The following is a 23,003-nucleotide window of genomic DNA, read 5'->3' as shown; positions in this document are numbered from 1 at the left end:
TCCAGCACCTCCATGTCCTTCTTGTAGTGAGGGGCCCAAAACTGAACACAGGATTCGAGGTGCGGCCTCACCAGTGCCCAGTACAGGGGCACGATCACCTCCCTGCTCCTGCTGGCCACACTATTTCTGATACAGGCCAGGATGCCGTTGGCCTTCTTGGCCACCTGGGCACACTGCCGGATCATGTTCAGCCGCTGTCGACCAGCACCCCCAGGTCCTTTTCCTCTGGGCACTTTCCAGCCACTCTTCCCCAAGCCTGTAGCGTTGCCTGGGGTTGTTGTGGCCAAAGTGCAGGACCCGGCACTTGGCCTTGTTGAACCTCATACATTGGCCTCGGCCCATCGATCCAGCCTGTCCAGGTCCCTCTGCAGAGCCTTCCCACCCTCCAGCAGATCAACACTCCCACCCAGCTTGGTGTCATCTGCAAACTGGCTGAGGGAGCACTCGATCCCCTCGTCCAGATCGTTGATAAAGATATTGAACAGGACCGGCCCCAGTACTGAGCCCTGGGGAACACCGCTCGTGACCGGCCGCCAACTGGATTTAACTCCGTTGACCACAACTCTCTGGGCTCGGCCGTCCAGCCGGTTTTTACCCAGCGAAGAGTGGACCTGTCTGAGCCGTGAGCCGCCAGCTTCTCTAGGAGAATGCTGATAGAGGCTAAGGCAAGGCAGAGTCCAGCATTCGGGAGAGCCAGGGCGCAAGGCCCACACCCCATTGCGTCCCGTGCACGCATGTTAAATCGTGATGGACATTGCACAGTGGCTTGTGCAGCCCTTCCTCTGCAAAGGGGCCCATGCCTGGTAGGTGAATCGGAGAACGCCTGCACAGAGGGGAGGGGATAAAGCTCTTGAGCTCAGGATAACCAGAGGCCTCTTCTCAGCGTGCCACACCCTGGCCATCCCCTTCTGCTCCCCCGCTGGTGGGGACCCCCACCCCGGCCCCAGCCAATGGCCCCGCAGCGCGGGACGGGGAGGAGCTGCCGGCAGTGGATAAAAGCCTCCCTGGGGTCTGCAGCTCAGCTACGGGGTCTGCGTCCTCCTGCAGCTCTGAGCAAAGCCGCCTGCCACCATGGTGCACTGGTCAGCTGAAGAGAAGCAGCTCATCGCCAGCGTCTGGAGCAAGGTCAACGTGGAGGAATGTGGTGCTGAGGCCCTGGCCAGGTAGGTCCAGCTCCCATCTGCTCAGCTGCACCCTGGATGAAGAAACTGGGGCAATTGCATTTGGGAGCGTTAACGTGTCTGTGTCTGCTTGTGTCCCTCCACCTCTCCCCAGGCTGCTGATCGTCTACCCCTGGACCCAGAGGTTCTTCGCTTCCTTCGGGAACCTCTCCAGCCCCACCGCCATCATCGGCAACCCCAAGGTCCGTGCCCACGGCAAGAAAGTGCTCACCTCCTTCGGGGATGCCGTCAAGAACCTGGACAACATCAAGACGACCTATGCCAAGCTGTCCGAGCTGCACTGCGAGAAGCTGCACGTGGACCCCGAGAACTTCAGGGTGAGCTGCTTTTTCAGTCCCAGCTCCTTCCCTATGTTGTGTGGGGAAAGTCAGATTTTGCTTTGAAACTGGAGGAATTGCCTCCAACAACGCTGTCTAGGGGTACTTACTTTCTTTGGCTTGTGCAGGACGATAGCTTGTGCAGGACTGTTTGCGAGAGTGTGGGTGACTTTCACACTAAAAAATCCCATTTTTAGTAGCAGCACAGCAATGGGGAAGAGAAAGTATTGGGAGATTGTTACCTGAAGGAGATCTGGTTGGGGACAAAAGAAACAAGCCCCGGGGAAGGTGCAGCACGGTTGGAGGAGTCAGAGGCAGAGGGAAGCTAAGCAGAGCATTCAAGGAAAGCATAGGTCCTATAGCAAGATAAGCAGCTAGAAAACCACAGAGCAGGTTTCTGCCTTGTCCAGCGTGGGCTGCCTGTCTGCATGGGACACTCCCTCCTCCTCCAACACTTTTAAATAAAGATGGATCCTTTTCTTCATTTACATCTAAAGAGAAGAAGACAAAAAACCCCAGCATTTTGCAGGGTGGGTCTCAGGCCAAATTGCTTTAGCACCCCAAAACTGGGGGGAAGTAGTTTCAAGGTTCTTTCATTCTTTTTTTTTTTTTAAAGAATGAAGCAAATACTGTTTTCCCAAAACCCAGAGTTTTCTGTGCAAAGACTGAGGATTTTGTTGCAGCAGTCCCAGAGAATGGGGAGTGAGCCAGTCCCTGTAACCAGCCCTGCAGCCCGCTCTGATGGGGCAGGGGGGCTGAGGAGGAAGAGGAGGGGTGTGCAGCATGTGAGAGTCCTTTCAGGAGAGGAATTCAGCCTCAGGGAGAAGTCAGGAGAAAGGAAACCTATGCAGCCTATGGGTTGCCGGGTGGTGTCCGGGGGGGACGGGAGGGAGAGAGTCCGGAGGGAAGTCTGCAGCAGGAAAACCAGGGAGACAGAGAGCTTGCGTAAAGGAAGAAGCTGTTTAGAGCTACAGAGATGGCAGAGTAGGGTGGGATTGGTGGAGTTGGGTGTGGTGAGAGCGGAGAGCCCTCCTGGAGAGGTGTGGGTCCAAAGCTCAGCCCCAGCCTGGGGATGTCCGGTCCCTGCTCCGTGGTCTGCTGCAGCACAACGGTTCGAGCAGCACTAATCCTGTCTGTGTTCCTCTTTCTCCTCCAGCTCCTTGGAGACATCCTCATCATTGTCCTGGCTTCCCACTTTGCCAGGGATTTCACCCCTGCTTGCCAGTTTGCCTGGCAAAAGCTGGTCGGTGTCGTGGCTCACGCTCTGGCCCGCAAGTATCACTGAGCATCCCGGGACCGGCCGTGCGAGGAAGAGTCCCTGCTCTGCCACAAGCACCTCTGAGCACAGGGAGATGCCCTTTGGGTATTGACAGGCTGTAACCACCAAATAAATGCCTCCCATCACCATGTCTGCAGAGTCTCGCTGTGCCTGTGCTGGGGAAGGAGGGGGGCCAGGGGAGTTCGTGCTGTCGAATGCAATGCCATCCACGTGTGGGTGTATTTCTTGTTTCTAACGGCTGTTGCAGACAGAGTTTCCTTAACTCTGCAGTGCTCTCTTACGTGCGCTCCCTGCCAGTGCATCCACGGGGGTCTGTGAAGAGAAAACCCATGCAAAGGGCCCTGACACCTGGCAGTGTTTCAGAGGGGGTCATAGGAATAATGAGGGATTGCAAAGAATCCACATCTGTTCTCCCAGCTCTACATAATGTGGAATAAGGTGAAGCCAGCACTATCCGGAGCACAGGGTTCCCGGCCAAGCCGTTGCTGCACTCAGGGAGCTGGCACCTGCCTTGCCCTGCTCTAGGGCTGGGGATGCGCGATCTCTTTTAGACCAGCTGATACAGGAGAAAACCTTTGAACTCTGACTCTTGGGAAGTTCAGGAGATGTCCACTTCTTCTAGCTATATCAGCTGGCCTAACAGGAGAGACTGCTTTCCCAAGGGGGATTTATCATGCTGAAGCAGATAGCAGACCCTCATCCCCAGGCACCCACAGTCTACAGACTCCCCCTCTCCAGCTCCCAACGTCACCCGCTGAACAAAACCCACCACGCTAACTGGTATCTGGGCTCTGCCATGCCCAGCCCTCCTTCTCCCATCCGAGGGGCTTTCATGGTGCCTGGAGGGAGGCTGTGGGTCAGGCTCAGTTATTCATTCTTTGGGGCAAAGGTGACAAGTTCCATTTTTTTTAGCTATTTTATTGTACAAAACAGGAAAAAACATAAAAATGGTCAGGACTGTGTTTATCTTACTCTTAAATCTTGTCTTAAACCAAGACTAGAGACTCCTTGCACAAGGGGACAGACAACCAGTGCTGTTTACAGCATCTGGCTCAGCAGAGTTCTGGTTGTGATAGAAGTTTCTGGAGTTACCAGGGAGGATATGGTTGTTTTGGGTCATAATCTTTCAAAACATGCTCTCATCTCACCTGGGTTCAGTGGGCTTCTCCTATGCACCAAATCTGCAGGTTTTTGTACAGAGACTAGCGCAGCTCCTAGAAACGCTGTGCAGCCAACAGCAGCGCAACCGATGCGCTGACCCTGCTTCGAGCAGGGCATCAGACTAGAGACCCCTGGAGACCCCTTCCCACCCAAATTATCCCCTGGTTCTGCACTCTGAGTTTGCAAGACATTTGCTTGCTTTTCTCCTCTATGGCTTGTTTTGAAGGGGTCCATGAAGAAACAAGTTGAAGGTGCCTTTATAAATCTGTTTTGTTTGAATGCTGTAAAAGACAGGATTGAAGAGGGGTGGGAGGAGGATGTAGATGTTGCCCATCACAGTGTGGAAGATGGGGGTGCCTCTTTCCCAAACCTGTGCTGGATGGGCTAGCCAAGTTCTGGGACGAAGAAGACTGAGACTGCGCAAACTTCAGGCCCCCATCCTTGGAGGCAATGCTGAGAGGTGTCACGAGGACCACGATGGAGGACAACAAAAAGAAGAGGAGATCTGAACCCATGATGAAGAAAATGACGTCTGGGGCATAGATGCTGTTGAACACTATCTCTCTGGAGGGCAGCCAGGTCACCGTGGGATGAGGTAAAGGGGATGGGACAAGGTGCTCCCCGGTCACCAGGCAGCCAGAAGAGATGGAGGACCGGGGTATGATCAGGACTATGCTCCTCCGTGGGTGCGTCAGCCCTATTTTGGCTGCCCTCATGCCTGTTGGCATGGTCATACAGCTCTATGGGGGAGCAGAGAGCCATCAGCCTGCCAAGGGGCATGGCAAAAAGCACCGCTGACTCCAGGAAGGTGAGGGAGCAGATAAGGAAGAGCTGAGACACACGGGGGTACAGGCTAATTGCCATGAGTAAGGACCGCAGCACCCCTGACACGGTGGAGAGACACAGCCCAAGGTCAGTGGGGGCCAGCATGGAGAGGACATGATGCAGGGCTGGTGGAGGCTTTGGTCTGCTTTTCTAGCATGCAGAATAACACAATTTCCAATGCTCGTAGTGACATGAGCAGAACAAATTGAGATGGAAATCTGGGGCAATATGTCCTTCACACCCCGGGAATGTGGTTAGCAGAAAGGCTGTGACCACGAGGCTGGTCCAGTGCTCACCCCCATGAGGTGCTCTTGGTGTCCTCCCACTTCTTAGGAATTGCAATCTGCGCAGTCCAGATTTGGTTCAGGTTTAGTTTAGAAATGATAGAAAAATCCTGAATCCCTATGAATTGCATCATGCAGCCCTGAAATGATGGGAAGCTCACACTAGCAGGTTGATGGACTGTTCTCTTTCACGGCAGCTTCTCTCAAACCTCAGACAGCGCTGCAAATCTTTGATGAATGATCACAACGTATTGCTTTGGAAAGAAAGGGAGGGAATTTCCACAACAACAACACAGACTAATAACTGAATAGATTTCATAAGAGAAGGATTGGTTCTTGTGAAAATTGGTAGGAAAAGACACTAGGAAATAGTGTTAAATTATTTAAATCAGAAAACAGTTGTGATCTGTGGTTGCGACACCTCAGCCGTCGGGAGACATCCACCTCTCCTCCTGGAGCCTGCCTTCCTGCAGACCCACCATGAAAATGGAGTCCCCAGGTTTGCAAACGGTGGGATGGAATGTAAAACTTCTTATATCTCATAATAGATGTTGTTTGCAGTTTTTACAGGTGTTAAGAAAAAGAATTAGTCAAACATCTGTGCTAGGATAATTAACGGAGTCTGTGCAATGAAAAATGTGGTGGTGCGTTTTGTGCTTATGAGAGGAGCATTTGTGTTTTCTCTACAGTGAAACCCTCTTGTTAACTGCTGTGGCATATTGCCTGGAAATGGAACCTTAAAAACTCCTGTTTAAAAATATAATTAATTAATCAAACCCCAGAGCCTTTTAAGGAATTCTTATTCAAAGTTTAATGTCAGTCTAAGGAGCAGGCTAACCAGAGGACTATCAGGTATAATTATTTTTATCTGTCCTGATCCCCACACTTACCAAAATAACAAGAGCAGAAAAAAAACCCAGTTCTCTTCACTTCTTAGCATGAGCCAAAAATACTCTCTAACTGACTCTGTGCTGCCCCTGCTGGGATTATATATAGTGTAAGGCACAATTTTATGCCTCTAGAGGGAATTCTCTCTCAGGACTGTCAGCATAATAGAGCATTTTGGAAGACAGGTCTTACAGCTGGTGGGATTGGAACACAATCGTAACAAAACTCAGCCATTCGTGTGGGATGTTTGTTGTCTTTTCCCACACTCCTTGAAATGAGAATGAATGGTGATGTACTTGTTCTGCTTTTGCAAAAGATGCTTTATTGCTTTTGAGATGTAAAGATAGATGTTGTTTTCTCTAAGAAACAGTATGGAAATACCCAATCTCCCTAACGGCTCTGTGCTCCTGCAGCAACCATTTCTGGTAGTTTTTTCACTGCATGTTACGTTACGGAGGTATTTGGACAGAAAATCTATCGGCCTGTGGAACAAGAGGGATCCTTTTCAGCTTGCCTAGCCCATAGAAGAGGGCTTGATCTATAGGGCCACAAGCAATCCCACAGGTGAGTCTGGAGGGATGGGGCCAGCTCTGCTGGCTGTTTTCCACGAGCCACATTGTGCAAGGACTGGCTGGGAACAGGACCACAATGTTTTTCCTGTGTCACTAGCAAAATCTGATGTCATGGCAACTGCAGTACTGCTGCAAAAACCCTCGAGAAGTATCATTTGGATATTAAGAGATTTTTGATCCATCGCCCTTGGTTACTTTGCAGAAATGAAGGTTTGAAACCTCAGAGTGACTTACCACAGCTGATCTGCCTCATCTTTCCTTTTTTTCTGCCCCCTTACCTCCTCCCACCTCTGCTTAGTGCCCTTCCAGACCAAATTATCTTCAATAAGAGAACCAGACACATGCTCATTTTCCATCCCAAACCAGAAGTGGCAGGGATAACGTTTCTGAGATGATGAAGAGTTTCTCTTTCATATCCCAAAGACTCATCTGGACAGAAGTGCAGGAGTTCTCACTATCTGGCACAAAGTGAACTCAGAAACCAAATTATTCTTTTTTTGTTTTTGTTGGCAGCCTTTCATCATGTCTCCCTCAATCTTTCTTTGTCCAGGCTAAATGACTGCTGCTGTGGAGACAGGCCCCATGCTCCACCCCACAGAAATTAAGAACTCCTGCAGTAGAGACCTGTGTATTCACTACGCAGTAACAGACGCCATGGTAGTTAATGTGATTTAGATAAATCCACACTGTCAAACTGCAGTGGCTGACAGAGGTTGGAGAAGGACCACCTTTGCCCATACAGCAGAGATGTGTGAATGACAGGGAGGACACACTGGCCCCCAGAAAGCAGAGCATCATCTCACCTCCCATTACCTGACAGATCACAAATGGCAGAATCACCTTCTGGAGACTACCCAGCTTTGCTGCAGGGTTGCAGAGTGATGATTAAGCTTGTCCAAAGCCTGCCATGGTTTGGTGCTCAGCCACGTGCCCCTGTGGCCATGGCAGCCTTTCAGCAGCGGGTGGCTGTGGTGGTCCTCTGGGTTGCATCTGCAGGGACAGACGTGGAGCAAATCACCGAGACACGCTCCGAAGCTTTCCCATTACTTCTGCAGCAGCACTCAGAGCTGCACAGACGTCCACCGCCGTGAATGCTGGAAAGCACCTGCTTGGATGGAGACTTTTTGCAAATATGCCCACCCTGTCCTACTCGGCACTCCTACCACTTTCTCCACGTGCTGCCTGGTCGTGTCTCAAGCAATCAAACAAACTGCTCTTGCTCCTGCTTTGCCCTCTCTCAGTCCTACATCTTCTTCCAGGGAAGAGCCTCCTTCCATGGAGGGGAATGCTTCGCTTTGGAACAGTTTTGTTTGGGAAGTTTCTGTTTGCTTTATTAATAATTTTTATTTTACGTACATGAAGTTTTCAGTGTTTGACAACATTAGAGAGAAGGAATCCCTTCCAGTGGGAAAGACAGGCAAGACAATGTGTCTTGGCCCTTTCTGCACGTTTGGGTCTGTCCCAGATAATGAGCTTAGGTATATGGCCTGAAATGCAGGAAGCTGAAATGCAGGCATTGTCAGGCACGATCTGGACTTGAATCACCACCGGAACGTTTTCCATTGGCACCTTGGGACAATACTCCAGCAAAGTACTCCATAAATGCTAGCCCTGGCCGTAGCTTTTTCTGTTTTGCCTCTTTGTTTTAGTTGCCCTATCCATAACACGGGGACAATAAAATGTATGTATCTTTAAAAGGGTTTATTGGGATTCCACTGCTGATGTTTGAAAAACGATGTGTATGTAAGAGTGCTTTTGCATGGCCAAAAAGTAGGCTCACCCTCCACCCATGCTGGTACATGCTGAGCTTGTGGGCACTGCACCTCCCTCTCTCCATCCCTTTCCCAACCCTCTCTTCCCAAAGTTTTGCCATGGAAGAGCTTACAACTTCTCAAGCATACAAAGAAGAGTGAGGCGCTGCTTTTGCACTAGAAAGCTTGGCAGGGATGTGTGTATTTTTCTAGGAAGGCAAAAACCTGAAGATGCACTCTATTTTACCCAAAATTCAGTGGTGAAATCTAAGCAGTGTTTCAAGGGAATTGCATCTCTATCTCACTTCAGACCTAGCTGGCAAGTGCAGAGCAGCAGTTTCACCCTGGAGCCAACGCCTACACTTGGGGCAAATAATTGACTTTATTCAATGTTTAACATTTTAAAAATTCACGGTTCTATTTTAAAAGGGAAGAAAAATCTAGTGAAATCTATTTTTTTTCATTGCTGCTCTGACCAGTGTTTCCTAAACATTTATGATCCTCGTGTTTGCTCTTGCAGCATTTACCCCCGTGCTGCCGCCAGGGTGGTGGCAGCTGAAGGTACGAAAGGGAGTCCCATCACCTCCCTGGACTGTGTAGCTGGTTTGCATTTCATGGCCTCAGCCCGGCAGCAGGTCCCAGGTGACTGTCGTTGCTGCTGAGATTTCGCACAGGCCCTACAAAAACAGCTGGCTTCCTCTGCATGTGGAACACTCGGGCAGGAGTGCCGTTCCCTGTCCCTCTGCATCTTCTGCCTAAGGACTTCAGCCAAACAGAGATAAGGGCATCTGAAGGGTCAATGCACTTCCATGTCAGCCTTGCTTCATCACTGATGTTTTAATTTTGGGTGGGTCATTTTCCATTCAGATTTTGTGATAAAGGGTAACTCTGGTTCACAGCCAGCTTGCTTATCTATCACTGTGCATTCCTGCAGGTGTTTCACACTTTCCATCCATCCATGGAGCCATCCATCCATGCATCCATCCATCCATGCATCTGTCCATCCATCTGTCCTTCAGTGTTCCTCTGTTGTGGTTTAACCCCACAGAAGTTCAGCAAACGCCCTCCCCTTCCTCCTTCCCCCAGTTGCTACTGCTGAGCACGATGTCATATGGTATGGAATATCCCTTTGGTCAGTTGGGGTCCCGGCTGTGTCCCTTCCCAAGTCCTTGTGCACCCCCAGCCTCCTCGCTGGTGGGGCGGGGTGAGAAACAGAAAAGACCTTGATGCTCTGTAAGCACTGCCCAGAAATAAATAAAACATCAGTGTTTTCTCAACACTTTTTTGATTACAAATCCAAAACAGCACCATATGAGCTACGATGAAGAAAATTAACTCTATCCCAGCCGAAATCAGTACAGCCTCCAAACCCATCACCTCGCCACCCAGGCAGCTATTGCCAGCGCACCCCTTGGCTGCCTGATTATCTACCCATCTATCCACATACATCTTCATCATCTATCCCTATTTCTTCCCCACCACAATGTCTCCTCTCAGTGTTTTCCACAGCCTGGGTGCCTCTTGCTGCAACACAGGGACACTGCAGGGATGCAACTGCTGATATTGGGAGGAGGGAGTGGACAACATTTCTATAGAGAGTAACATCCAGTGGTATAACAGCATATTTCAGACAGGATTTAAAGCCCCGAAGTCATCCTTTAAGAACTGTGTTTTTTCATGGGATCTTTCACAAAACACAGATTACGCCCCATCTGCTGATGGGATGTTTTGCTCGTCTGAGGTGGTTGGTGCTGAGCACACTTGGAGATGGCGAGCCAGTTCCGCTGGTCCTTACCCACTGAGAGCCTGATGCTATGAAGCGTGACCGAGCCAGGATTACGCTCTGTCTACAGGCTCCATCTTCATCCTTCTGGGCAGAAGCCAAGCATCCACCCGAGCCGGAGCGCCCACTCCTCCCCCGTGGCACAGCACCCAGCTGGGCTGTGGAAATTCATCCTTTCCCTGTGCGCAGACACATTGTTTACGTGTCTCGAGAAGGACAAAAATAAAAGGAGGGTGGGAGGAGCAGGCGAGGAATGTTCCTTCCTCAGCCACACTGTGGAGCAATCAAGGCGAACAGCTTCGTGGAGGGGCACTGGGGGGGCAGGACGCCCAGCCTCTGGGGCAGCCCCGTGGGCGGAGGACAGGACTTTTCCCAGTTTAATGAATGTTTACACAGGCCAGAGCAGTCGATGATGCACAGAGTGAACAAAGCAATCTTTTTATTTTTGTGGGACATCCAAAGCACATTTACAGACGATGAGGATGAGGTGCACATTCAAGTCTGTACACCCAGATTCAAATACTTAAATTTATATTTTCATGTTGAAGATAATTAGAGCACCCTGGAAAGCTGTCTGCTAATTTAACTTACCAAGCTAATTATTTAGCTGGCGAAGTAGAGAGTGGAGGCACAGATGTTTGGAGCTTTGACTGAGAAGTGGGGCAGTTGGAAATAGACTAATTCCATTTTTCATGGCACACTAATGAGTTTAGCCACATGCCCTTCAATTAAACAATGCCATGTTCCCTGTTTACATAGACAGATGGAGCGTGAATGCCTTGAGTGCTGAGGGCTGGAAAAGTTTAACTTCTTCCACATCAGCCCCTGCAGCCCCTGAAAAGAGCAGCACACAAGCCAGGCAAATAGCATAGGTTAGTGAAGCATTTTATAACTTTTTTTTTTTTTACTTACAACTCCAAAAGGTACCATCCCTGTATTCAAAGCTTAAGCCCTTTAAGCATAGCTTTTCTTTTATGATTTATATTTCGCATAGCACTCTGTTTCCCTGAGGTATCTGTGGGCTGTGGATTGGAAGCCCTTGGTTGACAGTTCTGTAGAAATGAGAGCTGGGTTTGTGTACACATTGCTTAATTTTACCCATAACTGTTAGCTGTAATAACAACATTCCTGCTAAGAATTATAGTTGCTGTGTATCTTACTAACATACATATCGACTGAAATACCTGTCACTTTGAACAGCTTGATGGGCTATCAGTAAGAACTATAGTAATGGTAACAACAATTAGAATAGTAAATAATCTCCGAAGTGAAGGGAAACAATAATGTTCTAAAGTTGCCAATGCCTTACCAAATTTAGAGTTGCAGGAGTGACCGTGTCCCCTCGGGGCTCAGAATGGGTGACAGATAAATTTCGGTAATTGCTGCTGTTTCTGTAGCTCCCAGGGACCCTTGTCAAGCAGCACAGCCCCACGGTGCCGGGCGCTGCACAGACACAAAACAGGGAGAAAACTGCAGCCTTTTCCCCTTTCCCTTCCACTGAAGAGTAGATTAAGTGATAGCAAAGGGTGCAGGTGGGGGACAGGAGGACAAGCAGGACCGTGTCTGCCAAGAGGCAAGCCATGGTCCAAACTCAGCAGCCGGGCACGGGGCGGTGGTTTGCAGAGCTCCAGACGGGGCATCCTGCACGGGGTGAAAGACGAAAATCTGACAATCCAGCAAGCAAGCTGAGGGAGCTGGCTGGGCAGGCTGGTACCTGCAAGCAAGGACAGGCAACAGGCTGGAGGCACAGCCTGGGAGGGGAAACAGGCATCTGTTGTCCTCTGCAACAGCTCGTGGGCAAGGGGAGGGCTGCTCAGAGGAGCAATGACGGTGAGAGTGACCATTGTCCTCCTGCAATGTCCTGCCTGGAAGGGCATGTGTCGAGGCTGTGCACAGCAGGGACTGAGAGTCCACGTGTGGAAAAGACGGGGGACCGTGGGGAAAGGCTGCAAATCCAATGTAGAGAGCTGGAGAGGGACCCACATGGAATCAGAGACCAGGGCCTGAGTGCCAGGGAAGGATGGTGATGTTGCTTACAGCGACTGAGAGAAGAGGCTGTAGCAATATCCTGGGAGGGATGAAGCCCTGGTGCAATAAATGATGTTATTATTGACTTTACAGGTGAGGAGCCTGGGGAAAATAAAGCAGGAAAAAGGACTGAACTGGCACTGCAAAGTGCTCATCTCTGCTCTGGCACATCTTCAAGGAGGAGAAAAGAAATGAGATCTCCATGCCCAGACACCAGACTGTTCGTTTTCATTGCCCTGTGAAATCTAATCCTGCATTACCTTTGAAATGCTAATGAAAAGGGGGCCTTTAACACGGCAGGGCATCAGCGCAGAGCAAGCATATCCCCAGGGAACAGCAGCCATGCCCTGGCTTTCCTGCTGATGGGCATTCCCGGGATGGCTCATTTCCACCGCTGGGTTTTCTTCCGTGCTGTCTGATGTACTTCATCGCAATGCTGGGCAATGGCACCATCCTGCTCGTCATCAGAGTGAATTGAAGGCTCCACCAGACCATGTACTACTTCCTTTCAATGCTGGCCACCACGGACCTGGGCCTGACTCTGTCCACCCTGCCCACGGTGCTGCGGGTCTTTTGGTTCGGCATTGGAGAGATCAGCTTCCCGGTCTGCCTCACCCAGATGTTCTGCATCCATGCCTTCTCCATCATGGAGTCCTCAGTGCTTCTGGCCATGGCCTTTGATTGCTACATGGCCATCTGCTGCCCGCTGAGATACTCCTCCATCCTCACCAGTGCCAGGATTGCAAAGATTGGGCTGGGGATGGTCTGCCGCTCTCTGACGCTGCTCCTGCTCATCTGCCTGCTCACGCAACTGCTGTTCTGCAGGTCCCACGTGCTGTCCCACTCCTATTGCCTGTACCAGGACATGATACGGCTGGCCTGCACAGACTCCACCTTGAACAGCATGTACGGCCGAACCCTGGTGCTCTTCATGATCCTAGACTCAGTGCTCATCGTCTTGTCCTGCACCATGATCATTAAGGCTGCGGTGGGCATCCCCTCCAGAGAGGAACAGGCCAAAGCCCTCAACACTTGCGTCTCTCACTTCTGCGCTGGCCTCATCTTCTGTGTCCCCATGGTCGGTCCGTTATACACCAGTACGGCAAGAATGCTGCACCCTTCGGCCACCGTCCACCTTTTTGTCCCGCCTGTGTTGAACCCCATCATCTGCAGCATGAAAAACAAGCCCATTCACAAAAGCCTTCTCCGGCTCCTGTGTCAAAGGTTGGCTTGGCCTGGCCATGGCCAGCAGCCCAGGACTCACCAAGAAGTGGGAAGCTTGCCTACATGAAATGCCCGTAAAAAGTGACAGGTCAAACATAAGCAGGAGTTTAAAAGAGAGAAAAATTAATGGGAAGAGCACCTTGCAAAGGATGCTCTAACTGTCAGCAGAACGCTCTTTAAATGCATCAAAAGTAGGAATCCAGCTAGCAACCAGGTGGACCACTTGGTGGGAAGCATACTCAAGGGTGATAAGGCCATAGCATTGAAGCTCAGTGAATTCTTTGCATGGGATTTCTATACCCAACGCTGCCTTCATAGCAAATGGATTAGAGGATCTTGATCAGTTCAAAGTAAATATGGAGGAGGAGTTATATCAAAGAAATATCAGTTAAATATCACTAACTCCCAGGACCAGGTGTAATTCATCTGAGAGTCTGGAAGGAGCTCAGGTGTGACGCTACAGAGCTGCTGGACAGGGTGCATCACTCTATTGCAAATGATCATGGTGCTGCAGGGCAGATCATCCCTTCAATTCCACCTGCAAAAGGGGCTCCATGGGGTTCCTGAGACCTACTGACCAGTGGGCTTGATTTCCATCGCTAGTGGGACAGTAGAGACTGTGATCAAGAATAAAGTTACTAAGCATATGGGTAAACACTCTTGCAGAGTCAGCCAGGCTACCGCAAGGGGGAATCCTGCCGTGAATTGCTGGACTTCTGTGAGAGTGGCTCCAGCTGGAGGGGTCCCATGGCCATAATACACATGGATGACCAAAAGCCCTTGACTAAATGCTTTTAATGAAATTACTTTGCAGGGGGATTGGAAGAAAACCTCTTCTAGGGATGGGAAGTTGGTTAAAGTAAGTCATCTTTGAGTCCAGAGAAGAGTCAGCAGTGGCCTCCCCAAGGGATCTCTGCTAGGACTCATTTTATTCTGCATTGTCATCAGTGACCTGGATGAGGGCATGCACAGTGAACTCTCAAAGCTTGCAGATGACACTAGGTCAACCACTGGACTGACAGCAACTGTCTTCTGTGTTTTTATAAGATTGTTAAAACTTTAATTGCAATAACAGTAAATTCTTGGCTCTACGTAGAAGGTGTGCTTCCTTTTGATGTAACAAGCTTTTGAGTGTACCACAGCCCCAACACACAAAGAACCACCACGAGACTTGGTAACACCTGAATGTGATAAGCTGTTATTTGGATCACAAGTCCCACAGAAGTGGGTCTCAAAGCAAGGAGTTTGAAGAAACTCTTGCTGCATGGTGGTAGGTGTATGTAATACATCTGTTGATAGTTCTCCTGGGCTGCCATGAGAGACAGGGAAACCCCATGAAGGTTTGTCAAACCCAGTGCTCAACCCTGCAACCCTAGGAAGGGGGCTCAGCCTGAGGAAGGTGGCTTCTGTTGTTTGGGTCACATCAGCGAAATCTTATCAGGTAACCTGTAAAGCACTGACGACCATTCAGTTCCCAATCTGACTTGGAATATGTAGGGTATTTTTTTGTTATTTTTCTGTAATTTCCTTTGGGTATTCATGTGCCCATTTAGGCTTCAGTAAATAACAGTGTTCGTTGGTTGTTCTCTGTAATGACAGCTTTATGTAAGGGAAAAGGAAGGCAGGATTTATTTTGGCTCTTCTTAGCCCCTCCTGGGATGGTGGGTGCTGCAGACCCGTGAGGAAGGCGTTGGCGTTCGATGTACAGCCTTGTGCACAGCAGGGCTGCAACCAGCACTGCTACCGATGGTTTTGTTTTAAGTGCATAGCACTGCTTCGCCTCTCTGCTTTCTAACCTTATGCCAAAGAAATCCTATTCAAATAAATGGAAATCAGGGAGGTGTGGGGAGCAGGCAGGATATTCTGGGGTGAAACCAGCCCCAACTATCTGCTTTAGAGTGATCTGAGCCACTCTTCTCCAGGCTCTGTCTTGATTAGATCTCCTCCTGGGCGATAGGAGCTTAAACACCCAGTGCACATGGAGGCACCTCCTTTCAGGAGTCCCTGGTGGGAGCTGGCTCTCCTGTTGCTGTAATACCTGTTGCTGGTGGAGCTGCAGTGCAGTGGCTGAGCTGGACCCACTCACACCAGCTGGGGATCTGACCTGAACCCTTCTTGTGTATAATTCTGCTGCCATTACGACCTGATGGTGTTGTGAGCCCGGTGCTGCTGCAGTGATATTGCACAGGCTGTGTTTCCATCGGGGGTCTGCTTGAGCCATTAAGTGGCTGGTCCAGGCAGAGCAGATGAACCATCCCAGCTGCTGTGAGTCTGCAACACCCCAGAGTGGGCTGGTTACGGTCCCTGGGAAGGGAAACCTATGGTGACTTTCAGCTCCTGCAGCACGAATCACAACTTTTGGATATGTCTTGTTCCTGCTGGAAATGTCACCTGGCTGGAACGAGAGGGCTTTGCCATACGCCGAGGTCCTTAAGCACTTGACAGTCTTAGCAAGTCTGGCTGCAGGTGTAAAAAGCTTGAATAAACAGCTATTGCACATATTAGATCTATGCTTTAGTGCATGCTGATGCACTAGAGGCTAGATGGCTGAGCACATCTAGGAAGCATTAGATTTTCCCTGCAGATACATGCCCAGGCAGTGCTGGCCAGGAGGATCAACTCCCTCGTTCCGGCAGGAGCTCTGGGTCCAGCTGACACGGTGCCGTGGTGGAAGTGGGAAACTCTTACCCCCACACGTCCATTGCTATGTCCTCCTTGTCTAAAAAGAAGGGCCATTAGCTTAGGAACCTCAGGCAGTTACAGCTCCTGCATTATTGACCAGGAATGTATAGAAGACTGTAGATCCTGCAACACTCCTTTATACAGCAAAGAAAATGCTGAGGGCCTAGAAACAGGGCATACTTCATCTACTGCATAAGAAGAGTCTGAAGGTTCAGGATGCTCAGCAGTCAAATGGGTGACAGGCTGGAGTAGAGAGTATCTAAACTATTACTCACCAGCTGTTCTACCATATGCAAAACCTCTTGGGTCTTCTGTGTCCTACATCAGCGCCTTCTTGGAGTGAGAAGTTTGTGTATGCCTCTGTGGATCTGTTTAGTTTTTACACTGTAAATAATGGGGGTTAGCACAGGGGGTGCAAGGAAGTAGATATTGGCCATGAGGACATGAATCAGAGGAGAGGCAGGGTTTCCCAAACCTATACTCCATGGACAAGCCAATCATTGGAATATAATAAATCAAAACAGCACAGATATGAGAGATGCAGGTGTTCAGGGCCTTGAGACACTCTTCCTTGGATGTGATACCCAGCACAGACTTAATGATCATGACGCAGGACAGGATGATAGACAGCAAGTCTAGCGCAAAGGTGGCCAGGATGACAAAATAGCCATACATGCTATTCACCTTGATATCTGCACAGGGCAGCTGGAGGAAGTTGGGGTGCAAACAGAAGGAGTGAGCCAGCACCCGTGACTTGCAGAACGACAGCTTCTTCAGAAGTATCGGCAAGGGGAGCAAGAGGCTAATGCTCCTCACTGTGAGCCCCAGCCCAATGACACCTATCCTGGGGTTGGTCAGGATGGATGCACACTGCAAGATGGCCATGAAGCGGTTGAAGGCCACGGCCCACAGCACCCCGGAGTCCAGGATGGAGAAGCAGCAAATGAAGAACATCTGGGTGAGGCAGGCGTCAAACCTGATCTCCTGTGAATCACCGAGCAGCATGCTCAGCACTGTGGGGAGCGTAGACAGAGACACACCAAGCTCTGCGATAGCCAGCGTGCACAGGAAGAGGTACACGGGCTCATGGAGGCTGCGCTCTGCTTTGATGACAAAGAGGATTGTACTGTTTCCCAGGATGGAAATAATGTACATGCAGCAGAAAGGGATGGCAAGCCACACGTTCCCACTTTCCATTCCTGGGATTCCTGTTAGAAGGAAGGTAGAAGATCTAAGGAAGCTACTGTTGGTCATTTTCCTAGTGCAGCATCTTTGTCCTGTCAAAGATCAAGCAGCAGATCCCACTCATCCTACAAAAGAATTCACAGAAATCATAAAAGAGTATTCATACCATGAAGCCAAGCTTTCTTCTCATCTCTCTCACTGCGGTGATGGGCATCCAGACTTCTGAGTTTGCTGAGGCAGCAAGAGGGCATTTTACCTTTGTGATCAGTTCTTGGCATGGAGAACTACAGCTCCCAAAAGTCAGAAAGCTTGTGGAGATGGAGGGACGCAGTACCTAGTTGATGGTTGAATTATGAGCTTCTCTATGCCAGGACACAGAGAGCTGTTTACTAGATTGACAGATGTGATACTGTATTGACTGTGTTGCACCAGAGGGCAAAAAGACTTGAGAGGTGGCATCCTGGATGAATGGTGAAAGCAGACTTGTATCTCATACAGAAAGCCCACCTTCGAGAGCTGCGCACAGCTGAGAACCCGGATAGTGCAGCAAAATTTTGCAGGATCCAGCCAACAAGCATTCACCAGCATGCTGCCAAAAAGCAGTGTTGTGAACATCTGCTAGCCCAAGAGTGAAAGATTTTGGACCTGGATATTCTCATATGTGCAAATGCAAGTGCTCTTTTCCAGTATAAATGAAGTAAACAATAACCAAATCACCCTCTCACAGGGAGGAGAGCTCTGGCAGTTCTCTGTGGTCTACAGGAACCATTTCTGCATGCTGAGAAGAGAAGTTTTCCGTCCTACTTGCCCACCTTGCCAAGCTGTAACACAGGCAAGGATTGTCCTTCCTTACAGGTCACTGTCCCCTCACCTGGGGTGCAGGTGCCTGCTGTGTAGGTATCAGCATCTCAGCTGGTTGTCTGGACCCCACCAATCACACTGGGGAACAGGCACTGCCAGAAGGCAGTTTGTCTCACCCTGATGTCTACCCGGCCAGGTAAACGGTGTGTACAGCCCTCATTGACAAGAAAAGGGTCTGAGGGTAACAAGCTCTTCATTACATGCGCATCCTACCTTTAATAATCACTTTAATAGTACTACAGTAACACTGACAAAGTTATCTGAAATTATCAAACAGCTGACATATGTAAAGCAGCCCAGAAAAAGCAGATCACTTTGCCTTAAATATGGAGCAATACCCAAATATGAGCTGCCTGAGCAGCTTGCCGCCAGGTTGCCTCCAGTGAGCGCATCTTTACATCGCCACTCCACAAAATCAGTCCCCCAGGACTCCCAGGCTCACTGGATACTTCTGCTTCTTTTTTTTTGGTTGATCCGCTAACTCAAAGGAGATGATGCAAACATGCTATTAAGAGTGAATCCCAGTGTCAAGTGGGAGGCTACTGTGGAACTGCCTTGGGTTAGCACCAGGAGCTAAATAGGACTAGAAACTAGGTGTGAAGTCAAAGCAGGACTTGAACGTGGTGTTGGCTTCTGGCTTCAGGAAGGAGACATCAGACAGGAGGAAACTTTCCTGGGAGACTGTCTGAAGGGGTGAGAAGGACAGATGTGAACCTACCAAGAGGAGAGAGCGATGGTGGCAAGATCTCCCTTTCTTGGCAGCTGTGGCCTCAGGCACCATTGTCAGCTGATTAAATGCCTGAAAACACTGGGCTACCCATCAAAATGTTCAGGTTTGGCTTTTTTCAGCAATGGGACCGTTCGTTGCCTTTGGATTTCAAAGCACCACCCCAAAGTTGTACACACACACACACCCCCGCCCCGTGAAAGTGTGCTTGTGTCCCTGGTTTGGGTACAGACCTCCTCGGCTTTCCCACCACTTTCTCCAGGCAGCTCACATGCAGCGTTAGCATTGACTGGAGAGCACTGCTGACCCCCCCCCACGCCAGCAACCACCCCATCCATGCTGTGCAATGATCCAGATGTCACAGCCAGCTTTATTTACAGAGAAGGGAATCCTAGAGTAGGAGCCTAAGCTGTTGGTGCTGAGTATCTGATATTATGTGGCGGTGATGGCTTGTATGCACACATCTCATAGGTCACAAGGAGCTATATGAGCCAGCCAGTCACCTTTGTATCTGACCAGCAACGATCCCCTGCTGTCATTTCTTACTTAAAAAAGGCCTTAAAGAAGACCTCTCCCATTGCCACTGGAGGAGACAGCGTGGTGGAATGGATGGACGTTGGTCATGAGGGCAGCTCCCATGTTCTTAATGAAAATGAAAACGACAACATTTTTCATGTAGTCTACAGAAAAATGGGGGTTCTACCTCACCAGAGTGGTGGCGGGTGAGCACCAGTCCACAAGAAATGGAGCAGCCCTGCTTTATGAAGTGGGTGCTCTGAGATAGGCTCTTAGACAAACTGCAGTCGTATCTCTCCTCCTTTGGCTTCCCCTGCCTCTCGCTTGTGCTCTGTGAAAAGCTTCTTCTGTTTTATCTGAAGAAAAGGATGAACTGAGTTGAAATTGAAGTATTCCACTGAAATGGTGCCAAAAAAATATTCAGCCTAACATCTGCTTTGCTTCAGCAGCAGTGCAAGTTCTCTTCCTGGGGCCCCCCCTCCTGCTTCCCCGCTGGTATCCAGCTCACGGAGAGATAGCAGAGCCCGGAGGCTCCCTCGTGGGTGGCCACGACAGTCAGGGCTGCTCAGGAAGATAGGGAGCTCCAAGAAATGCCAGGCCAGGTCAGAGATCTCCTCTCCATCCATTAGTGCTCTTCAGTTTGCACTAAAAATAGAGCAAAGGTTTGTAACATGCTTGAGTTTCGTAACTTGAGTTTGGGTCGTCTGACCTTCGCCTCATACTGCTGCCTACCTTTTTCAGATATAGAGCAGTGATTTTGTAAAACATGTTTGCCTGTTTATTGGGGTAGTCAACTACCAGGAGTAGCGTAGTGCAATCCTGTTAGCAACGATCTCCCTGTGATAGGTCATTCCAAATAATTGCACCAGAGAGGACTTCAGATATGTTTGAAAGGGTTTGTGTTTACATAGGACTTTTGGAATTTGCTAGCATAGGTTTATTGTAGGTTTTGCCTTCCTTACAAAACAAAGGTTAATGCTTAAATTTGAATTCTACCCATTTCCTTCTACAAGGACAGTCACCATTCCTATCTGAGCACCTTCCCATAGAATCATTTAAGTTGGAAAAGACCTTAAGGTCATCGAATCCAACCGAAAACCTAACACTGCCAAGTCCACCACTAAACCATGTCCCTAAGCGCCATGTCTACATGTCTTTTAAATATCATCACGCAGTCCAGGGAACACTCTTCATATAATGAAAGCTGCTGCAGGAAGATCTTTTGGAGATACTCAGTCTTACAGTATAAATATTTTAATCATGAGAGGATTTTTTTTTTAATAGTGAAAGAATTTTAACAGTGAGGAGTTTAACTTCTGGGAGGGGCGAATCTCCATCTCCCAGTGGTGTAGAAGCCAGACTGAATGTCTTTATGCCAAGCTTCATCACACAATGGATGAAACCTCCTGGACAGTGATAACGGAAGAGACAATCTAGTGATTTCTACAAGAATGCATTGCTTAAACTCCAGGCAGTGAGGAAGGGTTCCTCCCTGAACAAATAAATAGTCACAGCGTTAACTCATTAAATTTGCCAGCAGCATCAGTAAATAGAGCACAGTTTGAGGCACATACATATGGGTCAGGTTCCCTTTCACTGGAAGAGGAGGACCACCCTGTCCCAGAGATTCTTGGTTCTCACCCCATAAACAATGGGATTTAACATGGGGGGCACTAGCAGGTAGAGGTTGGCCACCGTTATATGGATGTGGGGAGGGATGCTCTGCCCAAACCGGTGAGTGAGGAACGTGAAGAGGGCAGGGACATAAAAGGCAAGGATGACAGAGATATGGGATGCACAAGTGCTGAAGGCTTTAAGTCGTGCCTCTGTGGATGACAGCCTCATTACCACCCGCAGGATCATGGTGTAGGACACAATGATCAGGATTGTGTCAGATCCTGTCACTATGAAAGCCACGAAGAGGCCGTAAATGACATTGACTCTGGTGTCCCCACATGCCAGCTTCACCACGGCCATGTGCTCACAGTAGGAGTGGGAGATGACGTGATGCTGGCAGAAGGGCATCCTGTGGAGGAGGAAGCAGAAGGGACTCACCAGGAGGACCCCACGCACCAGCACCAGGCTCCCGAGGGCCGCCACCACCGGCACAGAGAGGATGCTGGAGTGCCGCAGCGGGTGGCAAATCGCGATGTAGCGATCCAAGGCCATGGCCATGAGCACGCCCGACTCCACCGACGAGAAGGTATGGATGAAGAACAACTGAGCAAGGCAGGAGAGAAAGCCAATCTCCCCGGAGCCCAGCCAGAAGATGCCAAGCATTTTGGGTAATGTGGATGTTGATAGGACCAGGTCAGTGAAGGCCAGCATGGCCAGGAAGAGGTACATGGGCTCATGCAGGCTCGGCTCTGCCTTTATAATGAGGAGAAGGGTCACGTTCCCCAGCACAGCCATGACATACATGATGCAGAAGGGGAAGGCAATCCAGAACTGCTCCTTCTCCAGCCCAGGGATGCCAATGAGTAGGAAATAGGGAGGGTGGGAGAAGGCAGTAGAGTTCAGAGACATGAAACCCTTCTTGTCTCTTGCCTACACTGAGGGCTCTTGCATCCTGTAAAAAAGCATCAAACAGCCTCGACCTGATCTGGTCAGTGGCAAACAGAGACTGGCATGAGGTACGGTCTAGAAGCTCAAATTCCCCACACAGCCATCCATCCCTGTGGCAGCTGCTTGCACTCGTGCAGAAGAGCACTTTTGAAGCGAGTGTCCTGCCAGTTTCCACTGAAAGTGCTCTGTCCCACTTGGTGGAGTGGTCCTGGAGACCATGCAGACTGGATTCCTCCTGGATCAAACTGCACGGGAAGACTGCCCAGGGTGTACACCTGATACTCTCCAGTGTCCAAAGGGAGTCCAGCCCAGGAGACCAGATGAAAGCTGGTCTGAATTAAACCTTCCTGAAATGTGCGTAGTGGGGATACGAAGTCGTTAGCGCCAGCCCTATAGCTCTACAGAAGCTTTTAACAGCGCTGTGCTGCTTGCCAGGGTAAACAGAAGCAACAATCGCTTGCCTCAGTCAGGAAACATCCAATTTCAGGGAAAACAACTGAGTCAACGCCACAGTATTTGACACCCCCCCTACAAACGCAGTGATCCAGCGATGCCCATTCTCCCCCGCAAAAAGACTGCAGCTCGCTCAGCCCCTGCACATTGCCCAGCTCATGGTTTTTCCCTGATACTTGGGAAAAAAGATTCCTTGAAGAGCCCCGCAGCACAGATTAGGCCAATGTTCCTGACCTGATACGACCCTTCAGAAACCGTCCTGTCCTGATACGACCCTTCAGAAACTGTCCTGTGGCTGACCGCACTTGTGCTGGAGAGCTGCAGGGAGCAGAGGGACGGAGGAGACAATAGCAGCTTCCCAGAAGAGAGCTAGGCTTTTCCGCCCTGAGGGTCCGGTGCTAGCCGAGCCGGCTCCAGTGGTGGGCTCCGTTCCCGCTGCATCTGGAGCGAGATTTCACACCGCGACCACCACAGCCCAGCCCAGCACGGCCACCAGTCACCAGCTGGAGCTGGGCTGTTGGGGCTGTGCTTGAAACCTTACAGATACGTATGGTTTGGGGTCACCCGCACTCTGGGAGAGATTTCCTGGTTTTTTTCCCATGTGGCTGTAAACATCCAGGAATTGAAATTCCTGATATTTTTCTTTCTTCATTCCACCTCCTTCTTGCCAGCTTCCTCTGTTGGTGCTGCTTCACCTAAAACTTCATTCTTCCATGGAGAA

General features: G+C 49.8%; 4 protein-coding genes and 1 pseudogene across 5 annotated transcripts in view; 2 read left to right on the top strand and 3 right to left on the bottom strand.

Moving 5' to 3' along the window:
• Positions 1 to 915: 915 nt before the first annotated feature.
• LOC142078030 (hemoglobin subunit epsilon) overlaps positions 916 to 23,003 on the top strand; it is a 150,576-nt gene continuing 128,488 nt past the window's right edge. The window contains exons 1-3 of one of the 2 annotated variants that reach the window (XM_075140536.1): positions 916 to 1,163; positions 1,276 to 1,498; positions 2,655 to 2,887. In XM_075140536.1, the coding sequence (XP_074996637.1) occupies positions 1,072 to 1,163; positions 1,276 to 1,498; positions 2,655 to 2,783 (444 nt within the window). In that variant the 5' untranslated portion in view covers positions 916 to 1,071 and the 3' untranslated portion in view covers positions 2,784 to 2,887. Of the gene's footprint in view, positions 1,164 to 1,275; positions 1,499 to 2,654; positions 2,888 to 23,003 lie in introns of those variants that run through there. The other variant, XM_075140537.1, reaches the window with a different exon arrangement.
• Positions 3,825 to 14,376, top strand: LOC142078027 (olfactory receptor 51Q1-like). Its single transcript, XM_075140533.1, has 2 exons — positions 3,825 to 9,105; positions 12,163 to 14,376. The coding sequence occupies exon 2, from the start codon at positions 12,563 to 12,565 to the stop codon at positions 13,358 to 13,360; it is 798 nt and encodes a 265-aa protein (XP_074996634.1). The 5' UTR covers positions 3,825 to 9,105; positions 12,163 to 12,562; the 3' UTR covers positions 13,361 to 14,376.
• On the bottom strand, positions 4,147 to 11,885 carry LOC142078071 (olfactory receptor 51L1-like; annotated as a pseudogene).
• Positions 16,299 to 17,229, bottom strand: LOC142078069 (olfactory receptor 51G2-like). The gene is given in 2 exon segments (XM_075140600.1): positions 16,299 to 16,425; positions 16,427 to 17,229. Coding segments are annotated over 2 exon segments (930 nt in total).
• LOC142078026 (olfactory receptor 52R1-like) lies at positions 20,826 to 21,790 on the bottom strand. Its single transcript, XM_075140531.1, has one exon. It carries the CDS (start codon positions 21,788 to 21,790, stop codon positions 20,858 to 20,860), a length of 933 nt encoding a protein of 310 aa, XP_074996632.1. The 3' UTR covers positions 20,826 to 20,857.

The sequence above is a fragment of the Calonectris borealis genome, chromosome 1 (assembly GCF_964195595.1).
Source record: "Calonectris borealis chromosome 1, bCalBor7.hap1.2, whole genome shotgun sequence".
Taxonomy (NCBI): domain Eukaryota; kingdom Metazoa; phylum Chordata; class Aves; order Procellariiformes; family Procellariidae; genus Calonectris; species Calonectris borealis.
The sequence above is the reverse complement of the archived record's forward strand: the minus strand, read 5'-3'. Positions and strand labels throughout refer to the sequence as shown.